The 17698-nt window shown below is 38.1% G+C and overlaps 1 protein-coding gene across 1 annotated transcript in view; it reads left to right on the forward strand.

Annotated features, from left to right (window-relative positions):
• The window catches only part of LOC117288159 (atrial natriuretic peptide receptor 1-like), a 62243-nt gene that overhangs the window by 21133 nt on the left and 23412 nt on the right, over positions 1 to 17698 (forward strand). The window contains exons 6-9 of the mRNA XM_033768880.1: positions 7051 to 7169; positions 9217 to 9295; positions 11917 to 12046; positions 16505 to 16681. Of these exons, the coding sequence (XP_033624771.1) occupies positions 7051 to 7169; positions 9217 to 9295; positions 11917 to 12046; positions 16505 to 16681 (505 nt within the window). The remainder of the gene's footprint in view (positions 1 to 7050; positions 7170 to 9216; positions 9296 to 11916; positions 12047 to 16504; positions 16682 to 17698) is intronic.

Raw genomic sequence — 17698 nt, forward strand, 5'->3', positions numbered from 1 at the left:
TACATCGAGAACAGAAAACGCTCGTTCTTTCGTGGGCTATCTACTGAAAACCTTATCTTGATGACGAGACTAGTCTTGTTGGTATCTTAAGACGAGAGATGGGTAGAGAGACGTCTACGGTTCGCGTGATAACATCTCCCCTGTCGTCTAGGTATTGTTGAGGCTCAAATTCACCACATAATTCATCTCTTGTTAACAGAAGATACTCGATAAAAAAAGTGAAATTTGTAAGATTTTTGGATGGAGGAAAACAAAATGTGTAGGATGTATGATCAGTATACAGTTGCCGCCATTAGGTCTGGTAGAATTTTCTATTCAAACTTACACTGAACTCATTTTGAATTAAAGTCTCCATTACATGCCGACAAAGTCTGTAACATTAGACTGTTTCAAAGAGGTACAATTTGATTATACAATCATCAGATAACAATAGTCATAAATAAAAGCATTCCAAATTGATTTGGTTTTAAATCTCTACTATTAATACCCCCTTGGATTATGCAAATAATTAAAGAGCAGTGTTTTATGAAACTTCATTGTTTGACATGAGTGAGAGTGATTGCCCTATAATCCTTATGCAAAAGGTGTATCATAAGTAATTGATGAAGATGACAAATGATGCTCCCGTCCGTAACTGGACACCATCAATTATGCATGTCCTCTTCGCTTGGATAAATATTTTACATTGTAAAAGATGTTTCACCTCTACCGTATAAAGCGGCAAAGTACATGTTAAATTTGGTGTTTGGAACTATTTGGCTGTTTTGATAATATGAAAATAAAGATATTGAATAAAACCTGGTGCCAATTCAATTTCAAAAGGTGGACGCGTTTATGTTCATGCGGTATCACCAAAACTCCAGATTATGTCCACGAAAAACGTATAGTCCGTAATGGGAATTGCACAATCTGACTCACAGTAACCTTTTCCATAGCTCAAAATGTTGGGGATAAAACCTGCAGTGATATATGTTTCTTTCCATAACCGCATTACTTCAACGCAAAATTCTGCCCAATATCGATAGCAACTGAACTTCCACCCAGTCTTTATTGCAATTTATTTTTCAGAGCAATTAACAAAGCAATTTGTGTACTGCAATTAATTTTAGAGTGATTAGCAAACGTATACCATTTAACATGCAAGATACATTAACGCAGGTGTAGCTTGAAACATGCCTGCAGCTATGTGCACGAAGCGCACTATATTCTAATCAAAATGCACATGGCCCGATTTCAAGAAGCGGTGACTGCGGCCGCTGCTTAAAGGCACTGGACAGTGTCAGTAATTACTGAAAACAAATGGTTAGCACAACCAGTTAGTTGGTATAATGATCAATGGAGAGCTGTTGGTACACATTATTGTGAAAACGGCGCACTCTGAAGTAACATAGTCTTTTAGAAGGAGGTAATTTCTTAATAAAATATCAAAATACTTCCGACCTGAAGCCGTTTTTAGGCAGGTTTTAAAAGCGCACACATTGTTTTGTGCTACAAGTTTTTTTTTTCTTAATTCATTATTTTCTTGCAACTCGATGACCAATATTGAGTAAAATAAATAACAGATTTGCTATTTTTATGCATATGTTGGTATACACCAAGTGTGAATACTGGTCTTTGACAAATTACCAAAGGTGTCCAGTGCCTTTAAAGGTGTTGCTATCGCCTATAAGGGCGGCCGATTGCTTCAACGCATGTCAATGATGACATCTAGCCTCGGCCACTGTTTCTAATCTGGACATGGCCCAATTCCATCTCAAGACGAGTTGTCAATATCATCATAGGGATTTGTGTTGTGACATCACACATTTCGGATCAATATTAAAATCGATACAAACTTAAGATCAATATTTAGTTCTTTGTGAAATTCACCTCAGACCGCCTATTTTTAATTAAAGTCGCATGTCACGATTTTTTCGCTGGCAGAAATTGTAGCGTTATTTTGACAGATGATGCTGTTTTTTTTAAACGAAACACGTACAGAACCTTCAGCATAATGCAAAGGAAAATTTACAAGATAAATGTGACAGGCGTGGATGATGGACATGAGAAATGGTCAGGTTCCCCACAATCATTCACTGTTAGTTGTTAATTTCCTAAAACTTGTCAATGATATTATTTGTGTGTTTAGGACCTTAAAGGCAAAGTATATGCCTTGAAGTTGTAACCCTTCTATCTTTTCAATCATATAAGTTTAATTCATTTCAATTAATTAATGAATACCTTTATTACGTGTTGGAAAGCAGATCAATTATGAGAATTAATCATTACATAGAAATGTATAACAACATCAAAAGCGCATTACATAAGTAAACAAAATTAATATAGTGCTAAAGCAAAAAACAAATAACAAATATTAAACTAGGAATTAACTATGTAAGATGTAAACCATAACACTCACATAAAAAAAATTCATTTTAAAAGGGGGTCATGTATTTTTTTTTTTTTTTTTTTTTAGATATCGCCGAATTTTTTTGAGTGGTTATGTCCACGAAGAATTAGGGATTAAAATCCCTCATTTTAATACACACTCTGATTCTCAGTTTCGGATAATGGCGAACTTGAGGGCATAACAACCTAACACCTTTTTTACATAACCACGTTACTTCGATGTGAAGCATTTCTCAAATTGCTTTAAACACATAAACACATAAAGAGTTTGTATTGAGTTTGTATTGAATTTCCCCCTTAGGGATTCGAACCTATGGGACATTGTATTCGCGAGTGGGTATTATGAGCACTCCTTATAGTTATAATTATTACATTATAACTCCATGTGTTTGGATCACATGAACCAAGCAAATAGCTACCAAGCAACTAAGGTTGTTGAGGAGTATTGCAGCGGATGCAAATGAACTTTTGGGTACTTTTCGGCTTCCTTATGTCGCAACCAACCCATGCCTTTTATTAGCTGTATGAAACGGCTTGACGTGCTTTTCTCAATTATCGGTTGACCATTAAGTTGACCATTGCCGTCTGCTTGCAAGGTAGACAATGATAGCTTTTGTTTTACTGTCACTAATGTTGCTTATTGAAAAGAGTACAAATAATTGGTTCAGAATGGAATGAAAATATGAAAGATTAAAGGCAGTGTACACTATACTGGTAATAACTCAAAACAATCATTACTACAAAACCTTATTTGGTAACGAGTAATGGGAAGAGGTTGATAGCATAAAACATTGTGAGAAACAGCTCTCGAAATGAAATTTGTGGAAAATTACTTCTTTCTCGAACATTACTTTACTTCAGAGCGATCCGTTTCTCACAATGTTGTATACTATCAACAGCTCTACATTGCTTGTTGCCAAGTATGTTTTTTATGCTAACAATGATGAGTAGTTACCAATAATGTTCCGTGCCTTTAACCAATCATATTAAACTACCTTTGCGTAAAGCACTTTACTATTGCTTATGCAGTGGACACTATTGGCATATACCCCAAAACAATTATTATCATAAAACCTAACTTGGTAACGAGTAATGGGGAGAAGTTGATAGTAGAAAACATTGTGAGAAACGGCTCCCTCTGAAGTAGTGTAGTTTTCGAGAAAGAAGTAGTTTTCAGCGAATTTGATTTCGAGACCTCAGATTTAGAATGTGAGGTCTCGAAATCAAGCATATGAAAGCACAGAACTTCGTGTGACAAGGGTGTTTTTTCTTTCATTATCTCGCAACTTCGACCACCAACTGAGCTCAAATTTTCACAGGTTTGTTATTTTATGCATATGTTGAGATACACCTAGTAAGAAGTCTGGTTTTTGACAATTATTAATAGTGTCTATTGTCTTTATATAAAATAACCGAGTAACATAACGTATAGATTTTTTCGTTTTCACTGAAGCATAATTGCAGCGAGTTTGTATTAGGCCATGTTTGAATTAGGCCGAGTTTGAATTAATGGCTTCAGCTGTGGCTGTTTTTGAATCGTCGAAATGTGTTATTGTCCAAAGTTGTCATTGCTGCCTAGCCGTAGCCGAAGAAATGCGATTACAAAGCAGCATCAGGTACATGCAGAGGCTGGCCATGGAATACTCTCGTAATAATGAACTCGACCGTGAATAACAAAAAAAGGCGAGTACACGCGTCCAGCTAGAACAAATTTATTGAGTGGTAACCCATGTATTGCCAATTTTCTCTAGATATTCTACTGTACAAACCTTATAGTGACAACCCCAGCTTATAGTTTTCTCATGAGAAACAGGCAGCAGAATGATGAGGTTGAGTAGGGCATATTGCGAGGTCCAATAGTGGTTATATTCAATCACTTGGAAATTGACTATACGTCTTCCCGAAGAACGAACTGCGTCATTGGTGTGGTCTTTTTTCGTCCATGGATACCGCTGGGGCAATGCTTTGATTTCCCCCGCTGATTGAAAACTCTGAATAAATTAATTAAATGGAAATCCACAAGTGGATTGATTATGGTTGATTGTTTTAAGAAAATGGAGATTCGGATTAATGACATGCACGGCGTCTTCCTAGTCATCATGCATACCAATTATACACTGTGGGGTTAGAAGAAAAGGTAAAGGTCGAAGAAAAGGAAGAATGATTGCGCTGAGTAAATTACTGTCAGGATTAATTGACGGCTTGGTGCTTTCATGAATTATTCACTGGTACACTAGCTTGCATCTTTTGAGTGGTGGCCGTTTATACATAAGGCAAGGTAGACGAAGCTTGGCATACAAAGAGTTAGCCAACACAACAGTGTTTCTGAATAACTTGCAACACCACAAAATAAAAATGAATTTAGTGTCCTCATTCATAAGGCATTTACACTGGCTATACCTACCCAGTCCCGTATCCAGGTTTAAAGTACTCTCTCAATGTAAGAGAGTGAACATTTCACTCTCTTATCCGAGTTGCGTTAGTCTCGCTCTTGTGAGAGTGAAACTGTGTCACTCTTTCTGAGTGAATGTGGAACGAACTTCACCCTAAATCGAGTTGAAAATACCCGCAATATGGCTCTTTGCAGGAGTGGTATGGCGGACAATGGCTCTTTGCAGGAGTGGTATGGCGGACAAAACGAGTGTTTTTTTTGTTTACTTCTTTGCTTTAAGAAATTACCTTTTTAACCTATCAGTTTGCTCCGTTAAACCTCACTGAATTGTTGACACGGTAGTATAAACCAACAACAATGCTACGCTCCAGTAAACAATCTTTGTTTTGTGTTCCACAAAATTATAGGGTGAAAGGTCTTTTTCACATGCAGCTACTGTTCTATGGAATAGCTTGCCTGGATACATAAGAAACAGGGACATATACGAACAGTTCAGAAGTAATTTGAAAAGACGCCTGCTTAGTATTTTGTGAAACATTTTGTTTAAATATGGACCCAGTGCACAATTTCTGTTCCTCTTGTATTCTGTTCTGTATGCTCATCTTCGGATGGGACGTAAAGCCGTTGGTCCCGTGTGTTGTGTAACGCACGTAAAAGAACCCAGTGCACGTATCGAAAAGAGAAGGGGTTCGCCCCGGTGTTCCTAGCTGTGGCTGCTGAATGCGCCGTAGCACCTTGTTAACCTTTGAACGGTGCTGCTTGGGTCTAAAAATTCATAACTTCAATAACCCATCTTTCTACTAAGCGCCTTCAGTACCTTGTTGGTAGATATGTGGGCCATGTAAGACTTAGATATTAATATTAAAAAAGCGCATGGAATCACGCAACTACTGCTGTGTGTCATGCGCTCATTAAAAACGTTCAATAACATCAAGGGGTCTTCGGCCTTTTGCTAAAAAACGCAAAGCGGCCCGTGACCATTGTGCTCATTTAGCCGAGGGGAAATTGCACTGCCGCGGTTTATTGCTCGATTATCAAATCACCAAAGTATAATGTATCGTGATAGACTAATGGCGCCCACAATTATTTAGTAATGACGTCCGGCCGGCAACTTGCATTTTGGTACAAATGATACTTCATTTTTCACAATGCTTACTGCGTCTGCAGTAACAAACTGTAATGAAGAAACCCATGAATTTATTTGTGGAATTTGGAAGTCATATTATGGTTATCTTTAACGAGTCGAAAGTCTGAATCGCGTGTAATGTTGAAGCCTATACGTGTTATACGGGATGGTTAGAGCCGATAACAGTTTTGTTTTGTTGTGGTCTCTGAAGATGTGGGTTTAAAGAAGAGTCACAAGAAAATCGGGGGACAATTTCCAGGATTTAAGCTTTGTATTTATTGTTGGTACAACAAGCGCAACAGGTGTTGCGGCCTTTTCTAGTTTGCAGATACAGTTTTCTTGAAAATTACTTCCTTTCAGAAGGAGCTATTTTTTCAATAAAGGAAACAAAAGCTTCTAGATGAACTTTTTTAGTCAGTAAGCTTTCGGACTAAATTAAATATTGATATTTGTGATCATTTTATACCATCCTGTACAATACTAACGGTGTTGTTCACCCCCCCCCCACAAAAAAAAAAAAAAAAAAAAAAAAAAAACGCTAGGTGGCAACAGACTTACCAGGTAAATTTACATTGTTTACGTAGTTCTGAAAATGCGCATAATTCTGAAAACAATGGATTTACCCGGTAATTCTGCTGCCACCTATCGTCCCCGAAAGGCTCATATTAATCTGTTTCTGATCCGTGTCTGTATTTTCATTAAAGTTCATTATTACTTCTGGTTTTTAAGCCAAGTACACGCAGAAAAAAAGAGAACTTAATTACCCACAGGAACCAAACAGAAAGATGACAATGAAGGAAGTTTCCTTTTTTAGATGTGAAAGGTAAAACCCAAGAGGTTATTTTTGTATAGGGAAAACACACGCAATCAGACTGAAAACCCAGTCCATGTAATGCCACCATTTGGGATTTGAGCAGGGTAAGTTCTAGATGTGGAAGGCAAGGCAAGATGCCACTACTAAAAAACCTGACCTATCGCCATAAAAATAGACATTTGTCATTTTTAATACCACAATTATACGGCGAATGAAAGTCACATAAATTATTAATGGCTTCCTACTCGAGTTTCCAATCAGCTGTTAATAATTGCTAAACATAAAACGGTTAAACTAAACAATTAAATATTTGATGTCATTCGATTTTAGTAACCCACAATACAAGGACATCAACAGGACGATCTATTGGCCGGGAGGGGGCACGAAACCACCAGCAAACGGCCCCGACTGCGGTTGGAGCAGCGAATTCTGCCCGGAGGGACTCACAAGTAAGTGTCACTATTCGCCAGCCGTACGGATCCCGGGTTTGTGGGGTCCTGCTATTGTTATTCTACTTCCTTGTGGGGTCCCTTGTCATAAAACGCACAAGACTCAATACCCTTATAAAAGTGCTGTTATTAGGTTGTATGGCAGTATGTGTTAACCTCTTCTATGTTGGAGGTTTCCACCATGGACAACAGTTTAGAATTAGTGTGGCAATAAAGTTATAGCTACATTAACATTACGATACCTTGCCTCTGTAGAAGGGAATAAATAACTCAGCTCCCGGTTCACTAACGATGACCTGGGAAATCGTCACATTGCACCATTGCGATTCATTGCATCGGTACATGTGAATAAATAACTCAGCTCCCGGTTCACGAATGACGAACTGGGAAATCTTCACATTACACAATTACGATACCTTGCCTCTATACATGTGAACAAAAAACTATCTCTTATTTCACTAAAGATGAACTGGGAAATCGTCACATTGCACCGTTTCGATACATTGCATCGGAACATAATAAGTAAATACATCGGCTCCCGGTTCACTAATGATGACAATACCATAGAGGCCTCTCAAGTATGCCTTGAATCTTGCGCCACTCCCGCAGATACCACATAATTAGTTTATAATAAACACGCCATGTAATCTTAGTGTGGCAATAAAAGTTCCTTGTTCATATATTTCACCAAAGCGAAACGTGTGAATAAATAACTATTTCCCGGTTCACCAATGATGAACTAGGAAATCGTTTCAACATCAAGGTTACTGTCACAGAGTTCTTGAAGACCATAAAACCAACCTCTTCCAAATATTGACATGGTGCATAGGCTTACCTGTACAAACAACGCTTGGAGTCTTGCGACACTGAAGAAAATACCAATTTTTCAGCAACACCACATAATCAGCTCCACTGTACCACATTGTTGACAGTAGCATTTCCGTCCTTGAGACCGGGTTTTCCTTCCCTCGTTTTACTAACAGAAAATATTGCATCCGGGCGGGAGAGTGTTGGACTTTTTCCCGCCCATTACAGACGACACTGGCGATCAGAACAAAGAGGGAGCAGCTGGTGAAATTGCTGTGTATCTAAAAATTGATTATTTCAAAAACCAACCTGAAGCATTCCAGAACATATCAATCATAGTGAACGGATTCAGACATGTAGGAAATACAGATTGGCTGAAAAGACGTTTACAGGATGCTTGTAGGAGAGAGATTGGCAGAGTTGCCAGCTTGGTGTTTAGAGTTTGCCGAATTCCGTTCACAAGAAAATCATCTTGAAAAAAACCCACACACAATACATACACACAATTGCTGAATGTCTATGGCCCTAAAGGGTCCTTATAAAAACCGTGTACCTTTTGGTTTAAAGAGACGCTAGGTGCTCAATATGTGACAAGGTGTACCTATGTACACTCCCCCCTCTCCTATTGTATATTCATTGTGTTTTGGAATTCTTTGGAATTATTTAGACCTCTCCTATTGTACATTCATTGTGTTTCGGAATTCTTTGGAATTATTTAGACCTCTCCTATTGTACATTCATTGTGTTTCGGAATTCTTTGGAATTATTTAGACCTCTCCTATTGTACATTCATTGTGTTTCGGAATTCTTTGGAATTCTTTAGACCTCTCCTATTGTACATTCATTGTGTTTCGGAATTCTTTGGAATTCTTTAGGAAATGTTGGGGTCGGTTCTACTTCTAAACGCGAAGAATTTGGAGCATCAATGGGTGATGGGACTCCCGCTGCAGCATATTGGGAATTTGTCTCATAAAATAAAATGGAAACAACGAAAAAAATAAAATAAAAAAAAATCCCGATAAGAAAACAATAATACACGTTTCAGAACATGAATTGCCCCCCTCCCCGCATTTGCGACATGGTCCATCATTGACAATTAGCTATAATTATGATATTGGTGCATCAAAATCCATAGCAGAATTATAAGAATCAGTGTTTCAATAATGTTCTTAGAATTCCTCTGTCTGAGTTTGCATTACATTGACACTCATTTGATTTTGTTTCTATTTCCTTTATACAGCTCCTGAACTCGCCATTATTATAGTTTCGTCCATCACCTTCGTCATCATCACGTGCATCGTTGCATTATTCATCTACAGGTAAACCATCTGCGTTCACACGGGGGCTAATACAAACCGTGGTTATCAATTGCCTGAAAGGAACGTATATGCATTTAGTTTTTAGAATCGTTCGATTGTTTTAGTCCGAAGTGTAGCTATACACTACATCTATCCTAGTATGTAAAATTTTGTTTTAAAGGGTGGTAGCGTTTGTTTTTAGAATCCTTCGATTGATTTAAAGGCAGTGGACACTATTGGTAATTATTCAAAATAGTTATTAGCATAAAATATTACTTGGTAACGCGTGTTGATAGTATCAAATATTGTGAGAAACGGCTCCCTCTGAAGGAACGTAGAAGTAATTTGATTTCGAGACCTCATATCTAGAATTTTAGGTCTCGAAATCAAGCGCCTGAAAGCACACAACTTCATGTGACAAAGGTGTTTGTTCTTTCATTATTATCTCGCAACTTCGACAACCAATAATTGAGCTCAAGTTTTCACAGGTTTGCTATTTGTATGCATATGTTGAGATACACCAAGTGGGAAAACTGGTCTTTGACAAGTGTCCATTTTTTCTTAATCCCAATTAATAAATGTAGGTTTACAGACAAACTGTAACCTGTGAAAATTGTAATTCAAAATGTGGTATTTTTCTTTTGAGATTTTTTTTTTGCTTCTAACACTAACGTCTCAAATTCAGCGTGTGGGTGAGATGTAAACTGATACATTATACCATAACCAATTTACTTCGAAGACAAAATGATTCTCAAAAAGCCTTTAGCCGTGTTCGCACTGGATTAAACTTTCCCACCGTTACCTGGGCTGTACGCACTGGACTTAAAATTGGTAAAGTTACCCATTGGCTCGGTTAGTTTGCACAAATTAAGTCCAGTGCGAACGCGGCTTTACACTTCTCAAAAGCTATTGTACTTCTTGCCAATGAAGGTTTTATTGCCATTGATTTTATAAGTGGTTACTAAACGTACCTTCCCTTTAATGGCCTCGGTTTATAGTTTCATCTATTTACTGAAACTACCCCTTTTGTTTGATTTGTCTGCACCCAGTAATATTATTCAAACAAAGCTTAATATAGGACAAAGACACTGTGTTAATAATTACGCCCCCAATCATTGACGTCAGGTCCTGCATTGGTAATATAACCAAGGATGCCTTGTGAAGTGAGCTGTAATCACTCGCAAACCTTAGGAAAACCTTGGCCCAATTTTAAACAGAGGCTTTAATATAAAACAAATTAGCTAAGCACAAACAAAATTATGCTTACAAAAATAAGGTTACCGGCCAAAATACCACATGACATATGTACAATTTGTGACTGGTATCCTGCTCCTTACTGCTAAGCAGATATGTGTCAAGCAATATTTGCAAACTTGGCTGAAGCAGCTATATGAAATTGGAAGCTGGATAACAAAAACCAAGGATGCTTCATTAAGTGAGCTGAGCTCGCAAGCCGTATAAAACCTCCAAACAATGGTGCTTGCCACACATGAACTAGAAACATGAGGTTGTCCCAATACATTTGTAACAGTCGATAAAGTTACAATTATGTGTTGCATGAACAGTCGTTCATTTGAAATGCTTACCAGTGTTACTGCACGATTGATGTTAAATGGTATCATATGAGGCATGCTACCCGTCACTAAAAAAAAAAAAAAATCGGTGTGAAATTGGACACCATGGCTGTCACGTATACCGGAAAGAATCAAACTTTACACTGCTAAGGGTGGTAAGGAAACATTACATTCTGCCAACACAAAACTTATTTGATTTTATTGATCTTGAATTCTCTCTATTGACAAGGAACTCGTAAAACGGGCGTACATGGTTATGAATCTAGCAGCTTGCTGCCTAACAACGACAATCAAATCTCACAAAATAAATGAGCCGATTGCATATCCAGTTTAATAAGCCATGTGTGGACACATTCTAGTCTGTGGTTTTACGGCTGGGCAAAAATAGCCAAAGCAACGTTTAATGTGTTGACGTGCCTGCTTTTCTAGATAGATCGTATAAAAACACCGACGATTAAAGGCCCGGTCACACATGCCCCGATAACGAGAACGACAACGAGAACAATAAAAATGCACGCCCTCGATTGGTTGAAATGCTCCATCGCAGAATACGCCCACGCTCATTCAACCAATCGAGGGCGTGCATTTTTATCGTTCTCGTCATCGTTCTCGTTATCGGGGCCTGTGTGACCGGGCCTTTTGTTGTCTATATCCGATTGTTTCTAACCGTATACCGTATGGCAATAGTGCCCAAATAATTCGTATATAATTCTGATAGGGGTTTCATGGCCGAGTGGCTTAGAGCATCGACTTAAAGTTATCAGAGTGTGGGTTCGAGTCCCGGTCGTGATACTTTACTATAGTTGCTTCTCTTCACCCAGGGGGTATATATGGGTACCTTCAAGGGTAGTATTTTGTATGAAGAAAGTTTTTAGAGCGCTACGTTTGCCCCCGGGTTGTATACTTCCCAGGGAGCTGAAACAGATTAAAGGGACGTTATTGGCCCAATGACCAGGGCACTAGTGTAAAATGAATTAATACACGTTTATTGTGAAATGCGCTATTATAGTTATTAACTATGGTTTTACCTTAAGACCGAGTATTTTGTCTCTCTTTTTTTTTGGCCAGGAATCGTAAATACGAAGCAGAGCTGAGAAGGCAAGTGTGGAAGATAAACTACGATGACATCATCTTCAGTTCCCACGCTGAACACTCAAGAAGGAAAATCGGCACCAGTTATGAATTCAGCATGGCAAAGGTATACACAACAGTAATATAATGGGAGACTTTGGATAGCTAAGTGGCTGCAGACTAGACTGGTACCATGTCTTTGTCCACAAAGATAAATACAGGTATGGGTTTTAGAACCATACAATCACTTAATTGGATACATGTGGAGTGACGTAAGCCATTCGTGTTTGTTTTGATTGGTCGTCTGCAGGCAGCAGCGTGCATTTTTTTTTTATGAAACGTAGGATTTCACTGCAAATCTCCATTTTAAATGAATGCGCGGTCAATGAAACGTTTACACTATCACATAGAAACATCTGTTAAATTCGTAGGTCTTATGTAATAGTGGGCCTACAGGGAAAAATATATATAAATGCGCTAATACACTTAGAACGAGGTTCACAACATAGCAAATGTATGCGCAGGTGATAATCCGACTGCAATGTCCCTTTAGGGCCACCGTAGTGGATTGAGACGTAACTTCGCGAGGTTGCGTAGCTTTGGACTTTAACAGTAGGTGTTGCGTTTGTACTGACAACAATAATAAGTGTTGAAGCACTACACATTCGACACTAATTACTGTTTCACCCTTTTGAAACAGTAATTGAGAGTGTGCTCCCATCCTTCATTTCGTATATTCAATCAGCTTATAATGGATTTACGTAGACAGATTCAATTGTTACACTAAGTGTAGTGACGTATACAGTCCAGAGTTACGCAGTCTGTCATTATTTTTCAATACAATTACTGCATGTGGCAGCAGCCAACTGCCCTGGCCTAAACTATAATCGATCGTGACTACTGTTGCATTTTCGAAACTATCGCGATCAATTAGAAACGTCGTGTACATAAGCGCTTAAAGGCACTGGTCACCTTTGGTAACCCTCAAAGACCAGTATTCTTCAATTGAAATTTGTTGATACTTGATGTATCCAAACGTATGCATACAAAGTAACAACAAACCTGATAAAATTTGGACTAAATTGGTCATCGAATTTGCAAGAGAATAATGATTGAAAAAAAAACACCCTTGTTGCAGAACTTTGTGTGTTTTCAGATGCAATGGCTTCAGCTGAAGTGGGTGAGAAATTATCTCTTTCTCAAAAACTACGTACTTCAAAGGGTGACGTTTCTCACAGTGCTGTATACCTCCCACAATGGAAACGTTGACTCAATTGGTCAACGAAGTTGCAAAATAATAATGAAAGAAAAAGCACCTTGCTTGCACACTTTTTTTTTTTTTTTCAGATGCCTAAAATGGCTTCATACCTGAAGTATTTTATTATTATGAGTGAGAAATTACCTCCTACTTCAGAGGGAGCTTTCCCCACAATGTGTTATACTATCAACAGCTCTCCATTGCTCGTTACCAAGTAAGGTTTTATGCTTACAATAATTATTGTTAGTAATACCAATAGTGCCCATTAATAATACCAATATTGTTTGATGCCTTTAATGTACGGGTAAATCGTAGCATAACACAGCCCGTCGGTGATTGGGAGGAGCATGCAAGCCGGTTGTGTAACGAGCAAGCTTCCCCAGGCCGTGATGTGAATGAGTTTACCCGGGGTTAGATTATATCCGGTGTAGTATACCAGAACTTTAATGAGACCATGCAGGGTATACTAGACAACGGATACCGAGAGCACGTAGCTGAAATAACCTGATCCAGACTTATCAAAATATAGAGGTACCAGTTTTAGACTCTTTCTAAAACCACGGCTTGTGATTGTAGGTTCAGTCAGTTTCACAGCCATTTCGTTAGAACCGTAACCAAAAACGTGTGCTTTGACAAATTGTTTAGAAAGGCACCGATTTACAATTAATGACAAAAAAAGAAGAAAAAAAAGAGCATACACCGAGCTGCATTAAATCTGGCTTTTTCGAAGGACAAAGCGGTTGTGGATTTAATAACTGTCAATTAATGGCATATTACTAAGTAGCCGGCGACGTGACCGAGATTCGAGTCGCCCTTCATATCAGTGTCGCAAGAGAATCTGCAGCAATATTAAACACACGCAGCAAGACACGACAATGATATTGCGTTCTAATGAGCGACCACGACCGTGCCTGTGGTAGTGAGGCATCGTAAGTGCACTGCAACTCGTGGAAATTTAACTCAAACAAAAATCAGCATAAAAACGTACTTGATAAAGAGCAATGGAGAGATGTTGGTGGTAAAATTTATTGTGAGAAACGGCTTCTTCTGAAGTAACGTAGTTTTTTGACGAAATGTGTAAATTTCTCACTCAAATATCTAAAGACTTCAGGCATGCAGCCTTTAATTATGCACATGAAAGCACACACAATTTTGCAACAGGATAATTTTTCTTTCATTGTTCCTTTGCAACTTCGATTTCCCATGTAGTCCACATTTTAACAGATTCGTTATTTTTTTAACATGTGGGGATGCACCAAGTGAGAATACTGGTCTTTGACACATACCAAACGTGTCTAGCGCCTGTAACTGTATATGTCACGTTAAAGAATGCATCTTTAATATAGTGATCTGCATGCCGCTGCAACCAAAGTCACTATCAATTTGAACGCGGCCCAATCAGCAATTAGGGAAACAAAGACCCCGGCGATGTTTTCTCAGTCGGGTTTCAAGTTCTCAATAAGTGTCAATATTGCACCAACACGCTTCCCTTCGTGTCTGGTTAGAGACACCCTACATTGTCTCAACCCGACACTTGTTTGCAATGTCCGTTTCAATTTGTAAACGTCGCGACATCTTGTTTGAACCAGATTGAGCTTCGAACCCGAAGGTGTGAAGGAACACATTTGTGCGCGTAGAGATGCTAGGTTTGATTTTGATTTACTTTTTAGATAACATTTTTTGTTTGCATACTTGAAACAGGTACAGGCAATCATTCATCGTATATATATGTTGTCTCCCTCAAAGATTTGAGACAGTAACAAGCCTCCATTCAACGTATATTGCAACAAAACATAAAGACGCAAGGGACAAATTAAGTTTGATTTTCGGGTACCTGACATGGCGCGTACATTCAGCCATGCACAAAAATAACGTTGCATTGACGTTCTACTTTGCTTGTTGCCAAGTAGGTTTTTTATGCTAACAATTATTTTGAGTAATAACCAATAGTGTCCAGTGCCTTAAGCCAGTTATAAGCCTTCATTCAACGTATCTTGCACAAAAGCAAATCCGCGAATAATTAAACTAATTTGACTTAGGGCTGGGATGCTGACATTATAGCACGTTTGATTTCAGCCGTGCACAAAAATAACGTTGCATTGATGTTACATCCATATTGTGTGCATTGTGCATGGCATTTTGGAAAGTGTGTATGTTTTTCGTCTTGAAAGAACATCATCTGTCATAGTTCGTCGATGGAATAAACATCGACATCAATTTTCTGGCGACAATAAAAGGACATTGCAAATAATAATAGTATGACTTAAAGGCACCGTGGGCACCTTCGGTAATTGTCAAAGACCAGTGCTCTCACTCGGTGTATCTCAACATAATATGCACAAACATGGTCGTCGAAGTTGCTAGATAATAATGGAAGAAAAAACACCCTTATCACACGAAACTGTGTGCTTTCAGATGCTTGATTTCGGGACCTCAAAATCTAAATCTGATGTCTCGAAATGAAATTTGTGGAAAATTACTTCTTTCTCGAACATTACTTTACTTCAGAGCGATCCGTTTCTCACAATGTTTTATACTACCAACAGCTCTACTTTGCTTGTTGCCAAGTATGTTTTTTATGCTAACAATGATGAGTAGTTACCAATAATGTTCCGTGCCTTTAACCAATCATATTAAACTACCTTTGCGTAAAGCACTTTACTATTGCTTATGCAGTGGACACTATTGGCATATACCCCAAAACAATTATTATCATAAAACCTAACTTGGTAACGAGTAATGGGGAGAAGTTGATAGTAGAAAACATTGTGAGAAACGGCTCCCTCTGAAGTAGTGTAGTTTTCGAGAAAGAAGTAGTTTTCAACGAATTTGATTTCGAGACCTCAGATTTAGAATTTGAGGTCGCGCAATCAAGCATCTGAAAGCACACAACTTCGTGCGACAAGGGTGTTTATTCTTTCATTATTATCTCGCAACTTCGATGACCGATTGATGACCGATTTTTTACAGGTTTGTTATTTTATGTATGTTGAGATACATCAAGTGAGAAGACTGGTCTTTGACAATTACCAATAGAGTCCTGCCGTCGACAAAACTCTTCCTAACTTAATATTAATCTTAGGACTTAGGACGAGTCCCAACCCTGCACTGTAGCATGCGGACCTTAAGATTTATCCTAAGTTAGGACGAGTTACTCATCCTAACTCGAGATAAGACGAGTCCTAACTCTTTGTGAAATCGACGGCAGAGTCTTTAATCATGTATGTCTTTGTTTATTTAAATAATCAGTATGAAAAGGTAAAGAATGATAGTGCCGCATTGTGTAAGTATTTACTATTTCAAGCTATCTTTGTATAACCATGACAGTTTTCATCGCAAATGAACGACCAGGGACGAGGGTTGGCGGACGGCAGTAACGTGTCTCTCTTCAGCTCCAAAGCCTTTACGAAAGTAGGTCGTTACCAGGGATCATGGGTGGCCATCAAATCCATCAACAAAACCAGTGTTCACATTACAAGAGAGATTCTGAAGGATTTTAAAGAGGTACATACTTTTTGTTTTCGTTTGAAATGAGTGTATTTTTTATATTTTTATTATTTTGTATTAATTATCAGGGGGCCTAGTTTTTTTCGCACTTGTTAGAAACGATTGAAAGGCTTTAAACCGAAGGTTATCTTCCCTTAAAAATAACTTGTTTTAATTTCTTATTAGTTGCCGTCAGTAAACAAACCAAAAGATCGGTTGAGTTTATTAAATTGTTTTTTTTTTTTCTTATATCAGTTTTACCATGAATCTAAAGTACACAATTAAAAAGGCATAATTTACAAATCTTTTCCGTTATCTGTAACATTGAACATTAATTCATCTACGAGAGTATCGAGATGGCGTATACAATTTGAAACAGTGGAGTAAACCTACAATGAAAAACAACATCTGTCCATCACTATACGAACATGGTTTTGGGTGTCTAAAGATTTAAAACTATAGATGCAACAGACGCTAGTATACAATGATGTTATGTTGCTTAATTTAGTTAACTGCCATTTTTATAGACGATGTGACCTGTGACATCACATGTTTACAAAAGAGCCACAGAGCCATGGACTTCCTGCAGGCATGCATAACATCATATATTTTAATGGGGATTGCACTGTCTAATTCTCATCAACTTTTGATATGATGAAAGGGGGCACATCTCAAAGTTTGACCAGCTTTTACTTTCATAACTCTTGGTTTTATGTGGAAGTTATGACACAAAATGTCAACTTTCCCATAGGGCCAGTGTAAAATATTGCCTGCCAGAATTCTGAAAGAATGTACAAGGTCACACTTATTGTAACAGGGCTCACATGGTCTATTGGCCAGTAACATTAGTTTGTCATAGTTGTTTTAGATATTGTTTACAATAATATGGGATTGCCTACTTATCTAACTGCCAATTGGTATTTGCCAGTGTCACAGGTTTTGAAGACCTATCATGTACATATGTTGTTTTATAAACTGTTTATTTCAGTGGAAAGCATATCGTCCTCTTCGGGTGGATCCACACCCATTGGTGTC

Source organism: Asterias rubens, chromosome 3 (genome assembly GCF_902459465.1).
Source record: "Asterias rubens chromosome 3, eAstRub1.3, whole genome shotgun sequence".
Classification (NCBI taxonomy): Eukaryota; Metazoa; Echinodermata; class Asteroidea; order Forcipulatida; family Asteriidae; genus Asterias; species Asterias rubens.